The sequence below is a fragment of the Aspergillus luchuensis genome, chromosome 8 (assembly GCF_016861625.1).
Source record: "Aspergillus luchuensis IFO 4308 DNA, chromosome 8, nearly complete sequence".
In the NCBI taxonomy this organism is placed as follows: Eukaryota; Fungi; Ascomycota; class Eurotiomycetes; order Eurotiales; family Aspergillaceae; genus Aspergillus; species Aspergillus luchuensis.
The window spans coordinates 203,379-224,913 of NC_054856.1; the positions used below are offsets into that span (position 1 = coordinate 203,379).

General features: G+C 48.8%; 10 protein-coding genes across 10 annotated transcripts; 4 read left to right on the forward strand and 6 right to left on the reverse strand.

The window, feature by feature from the left end:
* Positions 1-157: 157 nt before the first annotated feature.
* Positions 158-890, reverse strand: AKAW2_80073A (CFEM domain-containing protein; the record flags this gene model as incomplete). The annotated part of the gene is made up of 3 exons (XM_041681053.1): positions 158-558; positions 611-749; positions 810-890. The coding sequence occupies 3 exons, from the start codon at positions 888-890 to the stop codon at positions 158-160; spliced, it is 621 nt and encodes a 206-aa protein (XP_041548034.1).
* A 1,315-nt stretch (positions 891-2,205) lies between these two features.
* Positions 2,206-3,084, reverse strand: AKAW2_80074A (putative DNA polymerase delta subunit 4; the record flags this gene model as incomplete). The annotated part of the gene is made up of 3 exons (XM_041681054.1): positions 2,206-2,349; positions 2,410-2,477; positions 2,538-3,084. The coding sequence occupies 3 exons, from the start codon at positions 3,082-3,084 to the stop codon at positions 2,206-2,208; spliced, it is 759 nt and encodes a 252-aa protein (XP_041548035.1).
* A 1,720-nt stretch (positions 3,085-4,804) lies between these two features.
* On the forward strand, positions 4,805-6,129 carry AKAW2_80075S (arrestin C-terminal domain-containing protein; the record flags this gene model as incomplete). The annotated part of the gene is made up of 3 exons (XM_041681055.1): positions 4,805-4,882; positions 4,945-5,829; positions 5,887-6,129. The coding sequence occupies 3 exons, from the start codon at positions 4,805-4,807 to the stop codon at positions 6,127-6,129; spliced, it is 1,206 nt and encodes a 401-aa protein (XP_041548036.1).
* Positions 6,130-6,985: 856 nt separating this feature from the next.
* On the reverse strand, positions 6,986-7,284 carry AKAW2_80076A (uncharacterized protein; the record flags this gene model as incomplete). The annotated part of the gene is made up of 2 exons (XM_041681057.1): positions 6,986-7,177; positions 7,243-7,284. The coding sequence occupies 2 exons, from the start codon at positions 7,282-7,284 to the stop codon at positions 6,986-6,988; spliced, it is 234 nt and encodes a 77-aa protein (XP_041548037.1).
* Positions 7,285-8,101: 817 nt separating this feature from the next.
* SEN54 (tRNA-splicing endonuclease subunit sen54) lies at positions 8,102-9,565 on the forward strand (the record flags this gene model as incomplete). Its single annotated transcript, XM_041681058.1, has 3 exons — positions 8,102-8,217; positions 8,301-9,070; positions 9,120-9,565. The coding sequence occupies 3 exons, from the start codon at positions 8,102-8,104 to the stop codon at positions 9,563-9,565; spliced, it is 1,332 nt and encodes a 443-aa protein (XP_041548038.1).
* A 536-nt stretch (positions 9,566-10,101) lies between these two features.
* On the reverse strand, positions 10,102-10,636 carry AKAW2_80078A (elongin C; the record flags this gene model as incomplete). The annotated part of the gene is made up of 2 exons (XM_041681059.1): positions 10,102-10,289; positions 10,366-10,636. 2 exons carry the CDS (start codon positions 10,634-10,636, stop codon positions 10,102-10,104), a joined length of 459 nt encoding a protein of 152 aa, XP_041548039.1.
* A 352-nt stretch (positions 10,637-10,988) lies between these two features.
* AKAW2_80079S (SDR family NAD(P)-dependent oxidoreductase) lies at positions 10,989-12,175 on the forward strand (the record flags this gene model as incomplete). The annotated part of the gene is made up of 3 exons (XM_041681060.1): positions 10,989-11,429; positions 11,510-11,921; positions 12,018-12,175. 3 exons carry the CDS (start codon positions 10,989-10,991, stop codon positions 12,173-12,175), a joined length of 1,011 nt encoding a protein of 336 aa, XP_041548040.1.
* A 380-nt stretch (positions 12,176-12,555) lies between these two features.
* UBA2 (E1 ubiquitin-activating protein ubaB) lies at positions 12,556-14,782 on the reverse strand (the record flags this gene model as incomplete). The annotated part of the gene is made up of 6 exons (XM_041681061.1): positions 12,556-13,748; positions 13,796-13,860; positions 13,908-14,032; positions 14,102-14,338; positions 14,443-14,613; positions 14,723-14,782. 6 exons carry the CDS (start codon positions 14,780-14,782, stop codon positions 12,556-12,558), a joined length of 1,851 nt encoding a protein of 616 aa, XP_041548041.1.
* Positions 14,783-18,348: 3,566 nt separating this feature from the next.
* On the forward strand, positions 18,349-19,754 carry AKAW2_80081S (queuosine 5'-phosphate N-glycosylase/hydrolase; the record flags this gene model as incomplete). The annotated part of the gene is made up of 4 exons (XM_041681062.1): positions 18,349-18,763; positions 18,818-18,972; positions 19,036-19,267; positions 19,327-19,754. The coding sequence occupies 4 exons, from the start codon at positions 18,349-18,351 to the stop codon at positions 19,752-19,754; spliced, it is 1,230 nt and encodes a 409-aa protein (XP_041548042.1).
* A 326-nt stretch (positions 19,755-20,080) lies between these two features.
* AKAW2_80082A (uncharacterized protein) lies at positions 20,081-21,530 on the reverse strand (the record flags this gene model as incomplete). The annotated part of the gene is made up of 2 exons (XM_041681063.1): positions 20,081-21,275; positions 21,346-21,530. 2 exons carry the CDS (start codon positions 21,528-21,530, stop codon positions 20,081-20,083), a joined length of 1,380 nt encoding a protein of 459 aa, XP_041548043.1.
* Between the last annotated feature and the right edge of the window lie 5 nt (positions 21,531-21,535).

Consider the following 21,535-nt stretch of genomic DNA (forward strand, 5'->3'; position numbering starts at 1 on the left):
ATTGGGGAGTACCCAGTGGAACAGAAGGAAGAATAACAACCGAAAAGTATCCGAGAGATGTCACCAGCAGCAAAATAGCAGAAGGAGAGACATGCTATACACTTCCCATACTCCATGGAAGAATCCAACAGTCTGCCTTGCTACACCGTAAGTTTGACTATAGCACGCACACTGCAGCAGCAGCAATAACCATAGCCCCAGCTACACCCGCCTTTACAGTTGACGCAGAGCCAGTTGAAAGGGGGGAGGATGGAGATGCTGTGGACGATGCATGACCAGACTGACTGTGTGAGCCTGGAGTTGAAGGAGCGTGGGAGCTAGATGCCGACGCTGATGCAGATGCGGACGAGGAATGCGACACCTTGGAAGACGATGCAGCACCGGAGGAGGATACTGTCGGAAGCGTCGCTGATGCAGCGCTTGATGAGACAGCTTCTGAATCAGTAGTGGAAGTCCTGGGCATAGACAAGGTCGTAGTCTCGAGGCCACCGCCCACTGGAGGGATAGAAATAGGATGGCCTGCAATGGAACATTGTCGGACGACTTCACTAGATACAGCTGGCAAGACATTAGTTCAGTCCATTACCCAAGGTAATGAGTTGGCTCCTACCAGACTGGTCGGCAACGTTGCATGCTTTTTGAACGCAGGGGGTTATGGTGGTAGGAAGATCTGGCTTCTGGCAATGACAAGCAAAGTCTGTCAACTGTGAGCATCCATCGTGCTGAAATGCACTGATGAAGCAGTTTATCTAAGGGATGAGAGACGATGTCAGTCAAGAGGACTCCGTCAGCTGGGCATTGAAGCTTACAGAGCATGAAGGGATATTTGGGAGCTGTGCAGTAGCAAGGGTGCTAGCGAGCAGAACTAGAAGTGTGTGAAATAGCTGCATTGTTGCGATACTTGGCTTTCTATTGTTCAAAGTTGTTGTAGCTTGCGTCGAGAAGAAGGTAAGTGTATGCCAGGGAGCGATAAACGATGGCTACCAGACAAGTAGATCAGAACAAACGCATGGGCAGAGGACCTCGCTTCTTATAAGCTTGTGCCACTGTTTCACGGAACTTTGGAACCGGTATCACATGCATATCGTGCTCCCATTGAGGCATATCGCATTGCCCCCTTTCATGCAGTAAGGACATCCCGTGGGAGATGCTCAATCCATGTAGGAACCTCTGGTCGTTTGGAGTGATTGGGCAAATACCATTATCCAATGCGAACGGCCAATCAACTAAATGTCATACAATATTGGTCGATCCCTTTCTTGACCTATACGTTGGGTTGTTCTTGGAAAAAAAAAAAGTGTATAGACGGATGGCACTGCCGAATGAGCAAAATGCGACGTAGGACGGGTAAAATTGCACGTAGTTCGGTGACACGCGGATTCCTGTCCAGAGCGTGTGACAGTCGCTGTTATACTACATTGAGACCCTCAAATTAGAACCGTTGTAGAACCAATGGTATCTGTTGTAAAAGTGAGACCAAATAACAGGGAGCAGACTTCATTAATCGGACTCGAAGAGGATTCAGCGACAGGCATCAGCTATGGAGCCTGGGGACAAACGGCCACAGTCATCTGGTGCGATGAGCATGCAGGAAAAGACAACCCCTGGAAACGTTGAGGTCCAAATAGCAACTCTCAGCTCTGAGCGTAGATTGGCAAGGATGTCTCGAAGGGAGCTTGCAGTGAACATCTTTTAGGACAGTGACAGTAGAGCCAATTGTTTGGTAGCACCGAAAGGGGCTTTATTGTTCAACCAACCGAGTAGGAAGAGCTCAAACGCAACGTCTCCCGGAGCCTAGACATCTTCGGGTCCTTTACGCGGAAGCATCCAACCCTCTTTGTGAGATACTGTGTGACCAGAGTGGTCAGGTTCAACCTCACAGTTGCTGTTCAGAGCTCGCTTGGGTGGCGTTTGGAAATCACTTATAATGTAATCACCCAGCCATGTAGTCCAAAGGCTTACTTGTTACTACGGTATTTCTGCGTAGCTTGAGTGGCGACATGTGTTCCACAGTGTCTGCAGTAGGCTGGCGGAAAATGAAGGTTGGCAATTAAAACAAAGTAGGTCATTCAAAGTAGTAATCCAAAGGGTATGCGCAGAGTTATCCCAAACGCCTGTTCAACAAACACCCGTACTCCCAAATCTATCCCACGCTGGTCCATGGGACAGAAATATATAATGCGCAGTGTCTCACCAGGCGCATGCTCAAGACATCAGCTCGTCAATATACGCCCTCTGTTTAGTATCCTCGTCTGGTTTCAACAACACTGCCAACACCTCGAGGGGAGGATTGAGGCCTAGCGTATGCGCACGTCTCCATCGCTTGAGTCGAGCAATTCCAATGCAAGGCTAGAGTGATAGAGCATTAGTTCAAGCGAACATGTGGTGTACGAATGAAGACAGACTTACCCCGTATTGACTTGAAAGGTCGAAGTTGCGTAGTATCTTCTCTCGTAGATCGAGGCCCTCCTGGTGAACTGGTGGACATGATCAGCGTACTTGTCACAGGAGTTGCCTGACTGGGATGTGTGACTCACCTCTAGGCCCTTGTCTCTTTGCCTCTTCCTTCTTCCAGTACTGTTGCAGTTGCCTTTCGGTGATCTTCTCCGCCTTAGCATCCTCTTCTGACCGTGGTTGCTCAATCTCCGCCCGAGCCTGCTGCCTCACGGCAAGCTCTGCCACATGGGGCTGCGAAGGCTCCGTGGCAGTAACAGAAACCTGTTCTGCTTCGGATACATCGTCTACTGATGGAGTATTTGATCGAGAAGCGTCAATCAAGTCGAGATCCTTGGCTTTCTGAGAGCGTGTGGTGGGCGCTGCTGATGGCTTCGTGACTCTGGACTTGGAGCCGAACGAGAGGGTCGCCTGGTTAGAACGAGTGGCGGCAGTATTACCTCCGCGGCGACGAGTGGGAGGCATTGTGCAAGTATAACTCGAATAGCTTTTTCTATGAGAAGGTATGTAGAGAATATGCAGCAGTCTGATGAACCGAGTCCAGGCTGAAAGAAAATCCAGGACTACGTTCTGGGCCAGGCTTGGTTGAGAGTGTGGGGGAGACGATGTCATCATTGGTTTGTTGCACATGGCAACCGCCGCTACCGGATTTACTTCCACCAACCCCAATCCAGTTCTTATGGCCCCTGGAATCGCAGCAGAAGCTGTTCTTGCTTGCTTGCTTGGATGGTATGCTTGTGTATAAAATAAAGTTTTTTATGGATTTCACTAGCTATATCAATTTGTAGTCAGTCAGCCGGTCTACATGTCTCACGTAGCGTAGTCAACCCGCCGGCTTACGGTACTATTGGCGTGATAACGAAGAATATTGCGGGGTAACTAGATAAGTACTAGTAGTGGTACCTGAAATCGGTGGACGAAGCAGCCTCCCGGCCTGCAGCTGACCAAGGGCCCTTTTTCAAATTGTAAGATAGTAGTATCCACTTTCGTGGTTCGATGGGGATATCCTGTAGAAGATCACATTTAAGGTGAAACTGCGCATGCCACTAGGACGTTGCAGAAATCTGCACGTTTGTTTAGCATGCTAGTGCATCGATAGGTTGATTTTACCTGCAGTGCTTTGTCTTGACTACCGGTTATATCGACCAACGTTTTTTGGTCACTACTATTTAGTAACGTTAACTTATGGTGGTGGTGATTGATAATCCTTGATTGGGAAAGTGTCTAGTCTACCTGCTTATCGCTAGGATGGGTCAGTCACATGGCATCATCGATAAGAAACAAGACCTGCAGGGCGGGAGCCAACGAGCCAACGATTGACCGCTTTTTGCAGGGGAGCTTCAAGTGGAATCCATATCCAAGCATGGATCAGCGCCATGGAAAGATCCAGCTCTTTCTGTCTTTTAGACAGAATGCATGAATTGAACTTAGTTGACCGAGTTCACCGTAAGCAGATTGATAAGAGTCCATACACAGTAAGGAACATGCTCAGGAGCGGTCAGCTAGGAATGCATCCAGGATGCGTTCGCTGTAACCAAGTACTCCGCACAGGAGGATGATTAATAGACCAGGCGGCAGCCGAAGCTGTTGATTAGTGCTTAAGATGCAATCACCGCATTTATTGCAAATGACGATCAATAGTTAAATGTTCTGCCTGGTGGAGAGCTCAATAGTTTAGTTGGCACCAAGAGAACTGAAATGTGTCATTAGTTGTCTTCCGAGGACTGAGTGCCCTGCTCGTATTGATAATATGCGGATGGTCTGACAGGGGATCAGTTTAGGTGGTTTTAGTAGTTCCTCGTTATACTCCGTCCTGAGCACAGAATCGCGGCTGGCTGGCCTGACAAGGGTCGGGAAGAGGTCAAGTTCAAGTAGTTCCGTGGCTGCCGCTGGGAACTTTACCTGCTTAGCCGCCGCAGATGTTCCCCATCACCTTCTCCCCTCCCCACATCAGCGCTTGTAAACAACCCTCGATTGCTTCACCAACGTCGCACCGGCTTTCTCTCGCTTTCCAGCATCCTTCGACACTTACCCCATTTTCCCTCCCCTTTGCCGCTTTCGAATTCCTGTCTGACGCCGCCCACACTCGAAGCGGTAATCGCCTAGCCTCGCCCAGACTGGGTCCGAACTTCCACGTTCCATAGCAACGAGAGGGGTGTACCGCAACTGCGCCCTCACAATACCTTGGGTGCAGCGCTATTAAGCGGGATTCACACACTATATTTGGCTTCTCTATGAGATTACCGCCGATATATAGCTCTTCGAGGTCGCATCTACTCCGCCGAATCCCCGGGGCGCATCCCTCTCACCCGCCGCGTGCCCATGGTGGTGCGGTAGCAGTGCTCTCAGCATGGCCGCCTTCGTGCGAGTGTCGGGGCCGCCGAATGGCCATTTCCTGATCGGCTACCCCGGTATATCTGCAACAATGGTGAGGACCGACTATTCTCTGGTCTATCTCCGATACATACAGCCCTTGCTGACCTCCAGAAGCCACGTATCGAGGGTAAGGTTGAGATCAGGCCTAGCGTCGGCATTACAGCTCCCGTCAATGTGTCCCTCGTCACCATATCCCTTCATCGCCGTGAGACAATACATCCCTCCGCCGACTCCGTGACCAAGAAGCACCTCGCGCCCCCTAGGAAAGAAATCACGGATATTGTGGGCAAGGAGATGCTCCTCTTCCGTTGCCCAGCGGGTCGAGAGTACGAGGAAGTGATATCCATGGATTTGCCCTTCGTCCTTTTCATTCCATTTGGGCGCGGAGGGCCGGACGCTTCGAGAAGAGTCCCACCCGCCAGTTTACAGCTCCCTAGTCGCACCGCAGAGACATTCTATGAAATAGTGGTCATGGTTCAACAAGGTCATTCGGATCAGCGAAAATACACGTTCCCGGTTCCCATTTCACGCTATGACACACTCTCCACATTTGGAATGTACAACCGACCTGAGTCGGCGGAAAGGGTGTCGGACCATCTGGTCACCTTAGGCATATCTCTGCCTCGGTGGTCTTACGGCCCCCTTGACCCTGTGAGCGTTTACGTCAAACTATCGCCCAATCTCGACTGGATAGGCAAAGCTAGGAAAGTCACGATCAACAAAATAACGATCGGTATTGATGAGGAGATTATTTACAACCATGAAGGTGACGAGCCACAACGGAAAGTGAGGACCTTGACGAAAAGAACAGAGCCCATTGGAGTGAAGCTACCCCCGTCGGGCTTTTTGACGAATCTGGGTTTAGTATTTCCAGCCAAAGATCTTCGCGACTCCAAGGGTATTCTTCCCAGAAGCGATATGGCTTTTCCGGCTTATGCTGTGACGGGGTTTACGACAACGGCGAGTCTTTATAAAATCGAATATTATCTCACAGTAAAGGTTCGTCTTCCCACTGCATGTGCAGTCGTATGACTTTGGCTAACAATCTTACTACAGGCCCACTTGACTTCCGCCAGAGATATTGTCATTCGACAGCCGATAGTTGTATGTCCTCTTGATCATGCTGGTTGTAAAGAGGAAATGGATGCTATCGAACAGGCTGCCCGCGAGGCGGTTCATATCAATCCGGATAATCCCATGTTGCCGCTTCCCTCTATCGTGCGGCCCAACGATCCCAATGCTCTTCGTCATCTGGGTGTTGCTATTGTCGGCAATCAAAAGAAGCCTTTAATAGACTGAGCCACAGTTGCCAGTTCGGACTCAAATGTCCACCATTTCCAACGAAGCATGCCCAGGCTTTAGGCTGCGGGCTAATCGGGCCATTTCACAGCGCCAGCCCCAGGACAACGCCTCATACGCGCCGATAGAGCCTGATCGCGTCGTATATTTCTTTTCTGATTCGGCGTGCTTGCTGTGACGCAAGAAGCGTCATTACGTCTTACGAATGCATGGGCTACGGAGTTTTGTCGTTGCATGGTTTTCCTGGTAGCCATTTCGTTCCATTTTTTTGTTGGCCGGAGCAAAACGGGGTGTTTGGGTTGCCTTTGCTTCATACGGAGGAAAAGGCTGGGGGGGGAGAGGTTCCATTCTAGTTTGGTTCACGTGCTTTCCCATGCATGTTCTAGTGGTGCATGCGCAATATAATATGTAAGATCTACCTTTTCACGGCTCAATTTTGGAAGCGAAAGAGAAGGAACCATTCTCAGCAGCTCAACTTGGATTCAACATGTGGCAGACAGGGCAGATAGATGGTCCCGTCCGCATAGTTCACAATATTTCTTGCTTATCACGCAAGGCCGACTATCTGGAATACTATATAGCGATGCTAATTCCTGGAACGAAATACAACGAGAGCCACAGACACAGCGAGGCGAGGGGCTCGTATATCTTCAATTTTCTACCACAGCACCCGTATTCAATACATGCCAAATTTGTAGGGTATTCGTAGATCATCGTAGCATAATACATAAACAGCCATACAATACGCTTGTCAAGACATGGACTCTCCTCATACAAAGACTCGAGCCAAGGGGTTGTCAGAATGCAAACCAATAATCAGAAATCCAACCCCACCATCCCCGTCTCATACTCCAAGTCATCTTTCCTCCCCAATTTTCAAGAACTCCATAGCAGTGCTCAACATATCGGGATCGAGCTCGCGTCGATTGCGCTCATTAATATCCTTCTCCACACGCCTCATAAACTCCTTGAGCATCTCCACAACACACTTGTATTGTGGTGAACGAGGACCGAATGTAGTCAGTGTGTTGGAGAGATTCACGGTGATCTGAACTGCGTTAGAGGGGCAGGCATAGATTATGGTTATATGTCGGTCTAACTGGAAGAACTTACCTGGGTGAAGATCGCCTTGTAGTCAGGACGAGGATCTTCCATTTTGGAGATATGAGCACAAAGGGTGCTTGCTGCTACTGGAGCAACGTCAAGGAAATTAATGATGGTGGTGCGGACCCTTTTTGAATTTCAACCCCGCGGTTGTCGGATCTGATAAGCAGACAGGAGGAAAATGTTGGGCCAGAGAGGTTTAGGCGTCAGTTGTCCACGCTGCGCACAAGAGCGGTCTATGGGTGTGTGACAGGGGCAGGGTTGCTTGGTTTGAGTGTTGTGAATATGTTTGTCTTGATTGGGTTGCTATCTAGTAGGGGTGGTGAATAAATACCCTTCTCTCTTGAACATGCAATAATGTACTCCAGAGACATATGTCACTGACTACTACAGTGTTATCATCAGTACTATGACGACATCGAGGTATACTAAATATGTACTATAGATACACTGAAAGTGAAGGCAATGAAATATGTAATTTATTACAGAAAAGCATCCTGATGCGCTCCGTCTGGTTCAGATTATCGATGACCATTGTTCGGTGTTAAACCATCAACCGATAAGAAGCTGCCTAAGAAGTTCCCCGCAGACGTAATACCTAAATACGCTAACGAAAAGAAAAAAAGAAAGCAATTAATTTGGACGCTCCAATTGTGTCACCAGAATTGGTTGGAAATGCAAGTTGGAAGGCAGACCGCAGGCTAAGCCCGAAACTAAACCCCGTGCATTCAGATTTTCTTATCGGAAGTGGATATCGATCCGCCCGCGCAGCTTAACTTTCTTTCCACTCGCTTTCCCCTCACGCGCTCGACATCCCCGACCGACACTACATGCTCTCTGGATTGGGTCATTGTCGGCTGGAATCAAAATGGCTGACATAGATGAAGCCGTCATCCATATGCCCTCGCAGGATGCGAGCGCTCACATTGACACCGACCTCTCCGACGAGACTCAGGACTTCCGCATGCTGAATAGCATTTCCTTGTCAGTGCTACCACGCGTCTATCTGCACCCAGCCCCAATTACAGCTTAATGCGCAAATGGCATACTGACAATGGAGAAAACAGCCTCACAGATGGTTCCCAACAAAGTCTCCCCAAACGTGGTGAAAAGGACTTCGAACCGAACCCCACGCTCTTCCAAGCCGACATTCTCTCCGCCTCGCGGCAGGCGATGCACAATGCCCTTTCGTACCCTCGTCTACACCACCCGAAGACGCAAGTCGTTGGAATATACTCTCCCAATGGACCGATCCCGCTGCGATCTGCCCAAAAGCTAGATACCATCACGGAAGAATCGGAGCCCTCGAAACCCGCAGGCACGGATATAGGCGTCCATCCCGACTCGTGTGTCTATGTTCCCGCCCCGAAAGGGCAGTACTTCAAGTCGATAGGTCAGGCTGATCGTTGGAACCGCGTATGGCTACTTCCGGAGGAGGCTCTGTATCTACTCGAGAGAGGGACCTTAGATATCAGGTGGCCTTGCTCGGAGGTCGGCTGTGCTGACGATGAGGGGACGGACGACTCTGGTATCCCGATGAGCTTACAGGCTGCTTATGCGGCGTTCATGGGGCGGAGCGGTCTGACCAGTGAGAGGTACTCGGTTTATACGGGATTGAGGCGGTTGGGGTATACGATCATTCGTGCCCCGGGGTGGCACGATGCAGAGGAGGGCGCGGAGACCAGCGAATCACAGCAAATAGCACTGCAGAAGCCTCAGGGTTTGGGTCTTGGGATTGCTGGGGTGTTTAGGCAGCTTTTGCAGTGGCTGTACAAACCTGGTAGCGCTACAACTGCGTTGGGACCGGTTGTGGGTCTTGGGATTCATCGCAGTTATGGTACGTCTCTTACTCCACTGCGCTTGCGGTTATACTGACGATCTTTCAGATGACATATATCAGAAACTCTCTATCATTCCCTGGTATGATCCGACTGCTTCGCCATCTTCCCCAGCGCCTACAACACCGCCCTACCGTGTAGTTTTCCATATCTACAAGCCGTCCACACCATTCAAGAAATCCGCTCCTCCGAGCCCCGACTTCAGGCTCGCCGTTGTCAATGCGCGCACGCACACCACAATCCCGACATCAGCTCAGCTTGGGGCGTTGCTCGAGAGCACACCGCTCGACCCACCAGTGGGCGAGAAGATGAGTCGCCAGCTGTACCAGCGACTCCGGTACGGATACAGGAACGTGATCCTGGCTGTAGTCGACGAGGGCGTCGTGAGTTATCTCCGAATTGCAGACTCGGCATTTGGCAAGGAAAAGCTTTACAAGCAGCAGAACACGAAAGGAAACAAAGGACCCTGGCGTCCACGCCCCAAAGGACGCTGAGGGCTTATCAGAATTCAATCATACAGCACCTGCTACATACAGCCTCTGAAAGGATAGGAGCATTTCTCCCCTGGAATAAGGCCCGAAATCCACCAGGACGGACACGGACTGAATAGAGGGGATGGTAACAATCTGCCATCATCTTTAGTACACCCGTCCACGGAGTGAAAGGACGGATATAGATGCTCCGATGGCGAGCCAGTGGCGCTAATAGCCCACTGACCAAGTGAGGTGAAATGTGCACCGGAGGGAGTTCGTAAAGGGGACAGCAAGATATCCGTCTATTCTTCCAAGTTATATACCCAGATCATAACGCCACCTTACCATCAGTGAAGAAGCTGAAACCACAACCACCAAACTCCATATGATATACAATAGAGACATAGAGCCATCATGTCGCGTTATTCGTAAGAACCCAAGCCATCCCACTACAATAAACCTAGAACCACAATCAGTACAAACCCCGCACCAACCAACCCAACGTAAACTCAATTACTTACCTACACGGACCAAATCAAACCAAATCACACCTCAAATCAAGCATCCAAATAATCCGCCGCCATCAACAACTCCAAACACAACTCCGGCGGAATATCCATATCCGGAACGTACGTCTGGTTCTTATTCTTCTCATTGTAGCAGAAATACTCGCATACTTTCTCTAGCACGATGCCGCTGATATTCTCGAGGACGCATCGACCGGTAACAGATTCTGAGAAACGACCTATAAGAAAAAAAACCAACCAGTTAGCCAATGCCACCACTCATGTGAAAATGAAGAGAAAGAAAAGAAAACTCACTAGACGGCTCTAACATGCGACGTATCGTCCCGGACACACAGGCTGTGCTGCGGGGGATGACGAATTCGAACCCATCGCCGGACACCAGAGTCACATATTCGGACTGTGAGGAGGAGGAGGGATCTGAGGCTGACATGGTGTGAGGGGGAGTGGGTGGCGGGGATGTACCAATAAATAAGTAAGTAGTAGATGGAGCAAACGAGAGAGATGGAATTGGATGGAAATATGGCAAAGGTACGAGACGCGCGGGCGATAAGTGAGTAATAATCATCGGCCTTGGTTCCGCGATTTAATTTAGGCTGCGGTTACTTGATAGGCTCCAGGTTCGGGGTGGTCCGTGCTTAAGCTCCGATGCCGATGCTGTCACTTCTTTTGATTGTCTATCATTATTTTGATGTCTGTTGTGGAGACAATTATACGCATTTAGTTGCAGGTTTGTGTGAAAAGGGTTTTGTTAAGTAGGGAGTAGTAAGTTATGCATTACTCTTAAACAACACATTGACTAATCAGTTGTAGTATTCTTTCACTCTGTGCACAACTACCGAAGGAGTTCAGTATTCTATAAGACTATACACTTCTTCCGCTCCTAGTCACAGATGCTATAAGTCAACTATCATCATATCATGAACCAAAGGAACATCCTACGTCTTCGTGGCGTAGCCCTCAGGCTTCAAGCCTACTCCCCAAACCCTCCTCACCATCACCTCCCACACCTCCCCCTCTCCACTCAACGAGCATACTCCCAATTCACCCCCTCCAACCGCCTCTCCAACCGAACATGCATGATCACAGGCGGAACATCCGGCATCGGATTCGCCATCGCGGAGCGCTTCCTCCAAGAAGGTGCCTCACGAGTGATCCTCGTCGGACGATCCTACGAACGACTCTACAACGCCGCATCTCGCCTTCAAATCGACTCACCAACCATCCCCTCCACGGAACCTCCCCAGCCCATCACAAACCCAGAGAAACACCAGCTCCTCGAATCCTCGCCCAGAATCAGCCTCCTAATCGGCGACATCGCCGAAGCAGGGTCCTGGACACGCGAGCTCGAGAAAGCAATGGTACGTACATCCCTCTAATCCATCCATACCAGTGGGCTAGAGAACATCCTCCCGGATAACACCGCAAACGAGCAACACAGCAAGCAACAAACCCCGACATCCTCGTCAACGCCGCCGGCCTCTCCATCTCCTCCATCCTCCCTAAATCCGAACCAACGGATATCTCCCGTATTCTGCGCACGAACCTCGAAGGGGCCCTTCTCACCTCTCGAGCCTTCATCCGCGCCTCGATCCGCAATCGTATGAAGAAACCTACCACAACCACCCCCACCAGTACTAGTGCAAGTCCCGCATCATCAAAATGCATAATCAACATCTCCTCCCTCCTAGCCCACAAATCCGGAACCGGCGCGGTCCCCTACGCCGCATCAAAAGCCGGAGTCCTCGGTCTAACGCGCTCAGTCGCCGTTGAAGCGGCAGCGTCGCTGCGTGATGTGGTGATTAGATCGAATGCGATTGTGCCGGGGTATATTGAGACGCCTATGATTTCTGGTATGTCTCTTCCCTTCCCACATATTAATCCTTCATTGTTATGTTATGTAGTATGAGGATGGATTACTGATGCAAGCTTGATGGCGAGGAATAAAGATTTCTCAGATGGCGAAACAGCCCGGTTGAAGGAGAATATCCCCGTGCGACGATTCGGGAGACCGGAGGAGGTTGCGGATGCGGCGGTGTTTTTGGCGCAGAATGAGTATGCGAATAATTGTGTGTTGAATTTGGATGGGGGGTTGAGTGCTATTTAGTGACGTATGTTATCTATGTCTTGATGGGGGTGGAATGTATGAACTGAGTTAGGTGTGTACGATACGTGAGATGTGGTGACTTATAACTAATAAGAGCATCTTCTCGATCAAAATGAGCTTAATCTATAATCTATCCAGCATTCCACGGAAACAACATAGCTAGGAATCATCCATTCTATCAAAACCGATCATGCGGGGTTTGTGTATGCAAAGTAGCGTGATAAAGTATTTTACATGAGAATAATAAACAGAAATAACACGAAAGCAGCAAAACCCAGATCAATCATTCATGCGCCAGATCTGCAAAGCCAAGAGAGCAACCAGTAAATATCACGGTCGAAGATGCCGAACCCCGGTTAACTACCCACCTTGGTATCATTTTAATCATCATCAATCAGGATTGCGCCGCCATTTGCCTCGTCCAAGACAATAGGATTGGCTCCGTCACCATCCGAGATGGACATGGCTGCCACTCGCTTGGCTGGGTTGTCGCCGTTGCTGAGCCCGGCTTCGTCTGCGTCGCGCTTGCGCTTGCCTGCACCGTTGACGGGCTCGAGCTCGGGCTCAGGGGCTGCAGGTGCGGGTGCTTTCGGCTTGCGGGGGATGTCGGGAACAGATTCCAGGGAGGCGGGTTTCTGGTCTTCTGTGGATTGAGAGGCCTCGGTCGCCAGCACAATGAGTTCAAGGTTGACGCGGGGCTGGTCGTCCTCTTCGTCGATGACGGTGATGAAACTCTCGTTTTTGACGCCGAGGTCGGTCAATTTCTTGGGAAGGTTGTCCTCTAGATCGGGGTCGTAGATGGTTCCTAGCTCGGTGTTGATGGAGAACTCTTCACCGTAACCCAGCTGCGACCGGAGGATGTCCTGGACCAGGTTTTCCAGTGTCGCGCGCTGAGGATCGATCTTCAGCCTGGCGTGAGTCACGGAACACACTGGACAATTGGGGTTTGGAGGCTGCAAAGAATCGGAGTTGATCGCACGAACACCGCTGCGTTCGAGGAAGACCATCTTGGCCTGGTCGTACTCCCCTCTTAGAACTTTGTAAGCCTGCAAGACACAGAGACCAGCCGTCATGGCGTTGGTGGTTGCAATAGCTGGAATGATGTTGCCAGCCATCTGTTTCGTGTCGAACTTGGACTTGGGATCGATCTTGAAGATGCTTGCCCGCAAATTGGCAGTGGCGGCGACGAAGTCCAGGGTGTCGACGTCGTCCTTGTCGAAGACTAGTATAGGCTTCACGTCACTCTTCGTGGTGTCCTGCAGGGTCTTGAGCCGCTTGCTCAGTCGATCTAGACTGTCCTTGAAGACGACAAAGTCCTCACCAAGAGTCCAGACTTTCTGGTCATTGCAGGAGACCACAGGTTCGATGCCCGAAGACTCCTCTTGTAGCTTGTGGAAATCCAGAGGCTCTGGGGGATCTCGCGTCTTCCACATGTCTTCCATGCCTCGTAACCGATCTATGTCCTCCTGAAACACTTTTTCGAAGACTTTCTGCGCAAATTCATCGGAGCCCATGGATTGACGGATCTCCTTGAGGGCCTGAGCCTCCCTGCGGAGGTTCTCGATCTCTTCGGCTGGTACGAATTAGCCAGTGTCCAATAACGTCGCCAGTCCTACTCACAGTTTTCAGCGTCTTCCGAGTGATCAAATTCGCTCGAGTCATCCTCGCTTATGCCGAAGAGCTCACTGTGTACATTAGCAATGATGCATGAGGTTGCCGCCTGATGACTTACGGAAAAAGGTAGCTCTTAGCCCAGACGATACAGTGGATCGGCTGACTGGGTGTACTGCGGATAGTGCAGACCGGGAACGACTTCGGGACCTCCTTGGAGTTACAATCGTAGCATTCCGTGACGCCCTAGCAGTTGTCAGCGGTCGCGCCTAACCAGGTCGTAGAGACACAGAAGGTAGGGACTTGACGGCGCACCTTCTTGATGACCTGGACCTGGCCGTTGAACCCCGTTGTTCCACTCTCCACTAGCGGCACATTGGCTGCCAAGCACATCCTATTCACATGGCGTCGAGCATCGAGGTTGTCCAAAGCGTTGAAGACGACATCAAATGTCGCAAACCAGTCAACGTTGAACTGGTCATCCTTGATGTTCGCATGGTATGCTTCAAGCTTCGCACCGGGCTGGAACTTGTGGGCGACTTCCTTCGCAACCTAGATATAGCGCCACCAACCGTCAGGATCTCGTTCGGAAGGATGAAAAGGACGGAAATGGGTGGGGATGTAGGTAGTAAGACGTTCGGAGGAGTTTGACGCACCAATGCTTTGGGTTTCTTGATGTGTTCGAAGCGGAAAAGGAATTGGCGGTTGAGATTGCTCAGATCGATGGTGTCGAGGTCGATGATATGGATTTCGCCGAACCCCGAGAGCAGGAGGTTCTTCAGCAATTCGCATCCGATGCCACCAGCACCCACCAGAAGCACACGCGACTAGAAAGCGAATCAAGGAAAACGGTTAGCATGGTTATGCGCCAGCTGAGCTTCTTGCTCAAAGTGAAGCGTCAAGGAGAATAAGCGTGGGGGGGATGAGGAGCGGTACCTCTTTGATTCGTCTGGCTAGAGTCCCGAGCGAGCGCTTAAGATAAGTCTCCCGCGTCATGGTTGCGGCGCGGAGACGGACAGTAGATCGAAACGGAGACTATCGAAGTCAGAGCGGGCGAAAAGGCATCGCCGAACAAAGAGCTGTTTGCAAGGCGCGAATTGAGGGAATGGAAGTAGGCAGGAGACAATGAGAGGCAGAAGTGAAAGTAGGAAGAAGCTCCGGCGGAGAGGAAGAAGTCCGGAAGCAGTCGAGGAAGGTGAAGTCAGGAAGAATGAAGTAACAATCCCGAGCCCACTTCAACTTCCCCCGAACTGCAGTACTTCTTTTCCCTTCAACCCCATCATCACCACAGGGTGGGGGTTTCCCAGGTGAATCAAATCCATGCCCAGCAACAAATCCGATGTTTGACTGCATGCTGATGCAAAATTAAAAATACAAAAAATAAAAAGGAAAGTTCTAACCCTTCCAGCTGTCCGTCACAATTGTCTTGTCCGATGCAACCAAAGCGGATCGGCCAGTCTTGATGGCGATCGTCCCGCATTTGATCGCATTTCCCTGTTTGTCGTACCAACACGAGGCCATTGAAACTATCAGTCCGTCCATTTACTTTATGCTGCGTGCTTGAATAGTGTCCTTGTCAGATGTTGCTATCAGGTACTTTACGCCTACTTGCCGCCAAATGTCGCCAACTCTCAAATGCGCCTGATGCATCTCACGAGCCCAGCATGTGAGAGCTCACATTCCTACCTTTTACTCCTCCACGATGGTTGGGCGACTCCTGCACAGTATAGAACTAGCAGGGGGGTCTCATGCCGGAACTGAGTACCCAGCGCCAAAAATCAGAGGTTGACAATGTACTTTGCATGTTCTGGATCTTTCATAGTGGGGTCTGTACTTGATGGATGTCGGGCTTTTCTACGAAGTATCCCTAGGCCGTGGAATTTATCGATTCCATCTAGGTCTTACTGTATGGCCAGGCCATGAGGCTGACAGATCGGCAGAGCTCGAAGACGTACAGTCCTACAGAGTGATACCTGAAAGACCGCTGTGCGAAAGTGCCAAAAGACTATCTGGGTTCTTTCTTCGTGGCGCTCTCCATGATACCCATGGCCTTACCTAATCATCTCTAACCACAACTAGTAAATTCTTCATAAAAACGTCCGGTTAGGTGGGACGCCACGGGCTTTCTATGGTCCACTGTTGGGTCGCAGTCAGCGAAACATCGCCAAAGTTGTAGGAGACCTTCCTAGGCCCTCGTCTTGCTCAGCACTAACGCGCCTTGCGGAAACGCAGAATCAACGTCGGAAGCAGGCTGTCTCCTCGACAGGGATTGATGGATACAGAAACCTTTGAGTCAGTCGCAGGTCACCTTCCACAGCTAACTGTCTTCTCTGTTGTACAATCGCACAACCTAGTGGTAGCATGTCGATTAATATACTCTGGTTGACCCTGGTGGTTTTGTTAGTATGGTGGAGTGCTACAGGGATCTGAATCCTTTCAATTCTGCTGTTTATATAATTATTAATAATTATTAATACTTTGTATAGCCATCCTCCGCGCTGATTACTATATAATACTTTACCTGCATACTATCAACTAATTTATTTAAAAATATCTCTGATAAAGTGTTTCAAGCAGCTTATATAATCTTATATAATTAATTATATAATAGCTGCTTATCTTAAGAAAAGTAGTATTTAATCTAATTCTTTATTCAATTCTAAACAGTCTTAATTAGATTAAGATCTGGTAAGAAAACTGGCTAAATAATTAAAAAAATCCTATACTTATTAAATTTTTATATAATACTTCTACTAGTATAACTAGAAATATTATCTTATATTAATTAAAATTATTATCCCTCCTGATCAAGCAGGTGTATATAACTATTAATAATAAATATAATCTGTTCAGTATAGTTCTTAATATTAATATTTTTTTATTTCTTTTTTCAGAAAAGACATAGTTCTTTAAAATTATTATAAAAAGATATCCAAAATATTTAACTATATTTATATAATAAATTTATATATAAATAAATTTTATCAAGCTTTTCACCAGTTTTATAAATTATATATATATATTTATAAAAGCTTAAAGTTATCTAGATTTTATTAGTCTAAAATATTTAATCCTATTAATCTTATATTTAATATTGATATTTAAGAGCCCAGGCTAATCTTGTATATTTATTAACTAATAAAAAAAATAATTTTTAAAATATTTTATAATATAAATAATCTTACTTTTTTAAAGCATGTATTAAAGCTATTACTTTAATAAAAAACTAAAGTTTTTTAATAATATAATAATAAAATAAACAACATATATATTTTAAACTTAATATTTATTATATAATCTTATTAACTTTTTTATTAAATAGCTTAGATGTACTACCTCTTACTTTTTAGAATATAACTTATTAGATTTAATATATATATTAAACTTGATAATAGCTAATCTGTAATTAATTAATTATTTATTAGTAGATAAAGCCAGTATTATAAAAAATAAAAATTCTAATTTATTTATTACGGTTAAGGCACTTTGAATTTATCTTAAAAAAGATAGATTCAGGAATAAAAGATATTTTTACTTAAAAATAACAAGAATTAGTAAAAATCATTAAGTATTATATATTTATGGGCTTTAACACGTGGCCATATTAAGCAGGTAGGCAGTGTTGGTTAAGAGACTTACCACTTGCAGGATCCGGATCCCTGCACCTCCACCATACTAACAAAACCACCAGGGTCAACCGGAGTAGAATGTCAGGCTAAGATTAATAATGAACTTTAACACAGTATACTACCAGTAGTTGCTGTCTACAAAGTATAAACATTGATGACGGGCTTTTTCATTGGCGGAACAAGGTCAGCGTCTAAATGGAGTCAAGGATAAGGAAAAGGAACAGTGGCTGGCTTTGCTGTGTAACAACCAACCAGGCCAGCATGCTGCCATGTATCCGACAGGCTGTTGCTACGGAATGTGTGTATCCGAGCTTCAACCGCAAGTCTTTTCCAAGGATAATTGGTAGTCAAAAGCCAAGGCTAAACCAACAAGACTTAACTAAGTTATCGCATTGATTAATTGACTGTCACCCAAAGTCTTAAAAAGTGGCACCCGCAAAGGAGATAAGATACCCTGGCTTACATAACCAGCACTTATCGGACCAAAAAGTTGAAGCTGGAAATTCCCGATAAAAGAATTGAGGGACATGAAAGAACCAAAAAGCAGGTCTTCCTTCATTGACGGCGTCGATTGATTAGGACACCGCTCCCTAGATGACATTGGAGAATTCCCTCCGTAGATAAATTACTTTGGTAGTGCGTGCATTTCCGCTGGGAGATTCGCCTTGGAGCCTGCCTGCCTTTGGCCCGATCGCCCTTTCTGGCAACAACCGTCTTTGATCCAAAGACAGTCAGTCGGTCGTGGGGATTTCCCATTTTCAATCCGTTTCCCTCTTTCCCTCCATCTCCCTCCCCTCTCCTCGTTATCGCCTCTGCCGTGAGCCCGGTATTCGCTGCTCCTCCATCTTCTCCTCGCCAATTTTGCTCTACACTTCGTTTGGCATTCTAACCGAGCAAAAAAGTGTCATCGGGCAAGACCTGTCCCCTGGAGCAATGTCGGACGACGAAGCAGACCCCGAGTTGATTGCGCTTCTGCGCAAGACACTGGGACTGGGAGGCTCTTCCGATCCTCGAACTGCAGAGACCAAAGTGCTGGAAAATGCGCAATACGCTTTCGACAATGCTATCGACGTCGCATTAAACCCCTCCAAGACGAAAGAAGCCGCGGAGACGATATGGAACCTGATGCAGAAGAAAGAATACTCGACGCAAACATGGTCGGAGCACGAATTACACCCTAAAGCGAAAGACGAAAGCACCGTCGACTTCATTTTCACCATGGATCTCCTCAACTTCAGTTTCTGGTCGGAGCTCCCTAGCGAGAAGCGCTTCGCGATTGAGTACCGAGGAAGGAAGTGGACAGGCTACTGGAGCTTGGTTGCTGCCTTGCAGAGAGCTTTGGATGAGGGTAGGTCTTTTTACCGCATGATAAGCAAGAGACGCGAGAATCTGACTGTTATAGACATTCCGATCACCACGCCGGAGTTTTGGACCAAGGAAGATGAATGTACCGAGGAACTCATCAAGCATGTCTTCCGCTCGGCCACCGATGAAGAGATTCCTTTGCTCCAGGAACGTCTTCAGTGCCTGCGAGAGGCAGGTCGAGTTCTCTGCAGAGTATGTTTTTTTATCGCCATTTACTTCCTCTGCGCCGGATGCTAATAAATCCCCCATCTGCAGGAGTATGAAGGTAGTTTCGTCAACTGCATCTACAACTCCAACTACTCTGCGGCTTCGCTAGTCAATCTGCTAGCAGAGAGTTTCTCCTGCTTCCGGGACGAGACAACCTTCCACGGGCGGAGAGTGCGAATCTACAAGCGGGCTCAGATCTTGGTTGCGGATCTTTGGGCTTGCTTCAATGGTGAGGGGTATGGAGAGTTTAACGATATTGATAAAATCACCATGTTTGCAGGTAAATCTCTTGGCTTCCTTCCTGCACACCTTGCCTGAACTCTGGCTCATATTTTACAGACTATCGAATCCCTCAGATGCTCCACCAACTCGGCTGTATGTCGTACTCGCCGCCCTTGGAAAGCCACATACGCAGGTTGCAGCCGATTCCTAGCGGGTCCAACTGGGAGATTGAGCTTCGAGCAACCAGCATCTGGTGTGTCGAATTGATAAGAAGGGAAATCGAACGCCGGCACCCAGAAACCAGGGTGAACCCGACGGTGAAGCCCAACCAAGATAAGGAAGCAGAAGAAGACGAAGACGCCGAAGATCACCAGCAGAAATGCTCAACCCAGAAATTTGTCAAGAAGGAGCCCGTCCAAAAGCCCGCTGGAATGGGCGTGAACGCTATCTTGATAGATTTCTTCCTCTACGACACCATGAAAGAAATCGAGAAGACTGGACAGGAGTCCATCCCGCATCATCGGACAAGGAGTATATGGTATTAGACTGGCGGCAAAGCATATCATCTGCGTTTGTTTTTGTCTCTATCGACTTTTCCAACACTATACCCCGTTGCTTTACTTGGCCATGCATTTCGTTTAAGGGTTGCTTTTCGGGTGGGTGATGGGTATAGACTTGCATACATTGTGATAACGATACCATAGCATTGCTTTTCAACTTTACCCCATTTGTGGGATTCTGTACATCATTTCTGATCATTCATTACAATCCACTGACCCGAACAAACTACAAGGTTGTTCTACACCATAGAAACCGTCATCTCACTTCAAGGGTATCTCATCTGTATTAATCTATAATATTCCAAATACTATCAAGCAGCCTGAGCCGTCCTCTCCATCTGCTCAATCCGCGCCACCATATCCGCCTTCCACTCGAGATAATCCTCCCTGCGATCCTCACTCAACCAATCCACCCGATCCTGCATCATAGTCCCCAACCCCGGAAGCAGTCCCCGTCTGGAAGACTTGCCCGCAACCAAAGCCCCCCTCCCAGAGACCATCAACCTACCCCTACCCACATCCTCCTCAACAACCCCACCCACCAGCTCATCCCCCAAAGCGCCCTCATCGCCATCCAACTCCCCAGCCAACGGCACATTCTCAAACCATTCCTTCCCATGAGCCCACCCCTGCTCCATAACCAGCGCAATCCACTGATCCACATCCTCCCGATGCCGCCTCTCCGTCGACGGAAGGCCCAGACTAACCAGCGCGGTCTGTCGCATCTCCGAGAACGTCTTCTTATCCATCTTCTTCGCCTCCGCTGCCTCCGTGGCAGTATCATCGCCTGATGACCCCGGTTGTCGGCGACGAGCAAGCACCAGGAAATACACTGCAACAATCAACGCATTGACGATTTCCTTGAAATCCTCATCGTTCTCTTTATCCTTGGCTAGGATAACTGGTTCGAGGAACTCCATCATCTCCTCGTCGATCTCTTCGTCGTGTTTCGCCGTCGCTTCGGATATCAAGTACAGGATTGTAGATACACCGGCGAAGATGTGAGGCGGGAGAGTTCTCGAAATAGGTGGTCGAGACCATGTGCTCATGCGCGGTGCGGGTGTTGAAAGCGTCTTGCAGACTGTTCGGATGGAAGTCATCACCCAGCTAGGGGCGTCGGGGATGATGGTTGAGCCGGAGAGGCCATTTGCGCGGAACTTGGGGATTTTCTGGGGTCGGGGGGATGGGGAGGGTCTGTCGGCGTCGGTGTGTGAGAGTGCGCGCTTGAGAGGGGTGGATTTCGTGGGCGTGTTCTGTTGGTGTTGTTGTTGTTGTATCCCTCGCGGAGTAGCAGTGGCGGTGGTCTTTGATGGAGTCCTCTGCGTGCCCTTTCTTGGTGTTGAGGGTGCTGATCCGGCGCGAGAGGGTGTCCCTGGGGCTGATGCACTTGCGCGGGCATTTCCGGTGGAGAGGGATCTGTCAAGGAAGGCGTAGAGCTTTTTGTAGGCGCGAGGGGGGCATGGAGGGTGGCCGAGGAGAGGGGGGAGTTTGAGGGCGCGGGTTAATCTATTATCGTAGGGATAGTCAGACTCAATGCATATAGAAGACTGGTGTCTGGGAATGGTAGATTGCACACCTCTTGCAAGCGATTTCAGCGCACGCATACGGCCGGGCGATCTCTTCTTCAGGCTTGAGACTGCTGGAGAAGCTGCGCGATTGGGCGACGAGTGATATGGCGAGACTGAGAAGCTCTTGTGGGAGGTCTTGCGCGTGTGTAGGAAGTAGCGTGGCCAGCGCTTGTTCGACAGGCCTGTTGTTCATGGTGG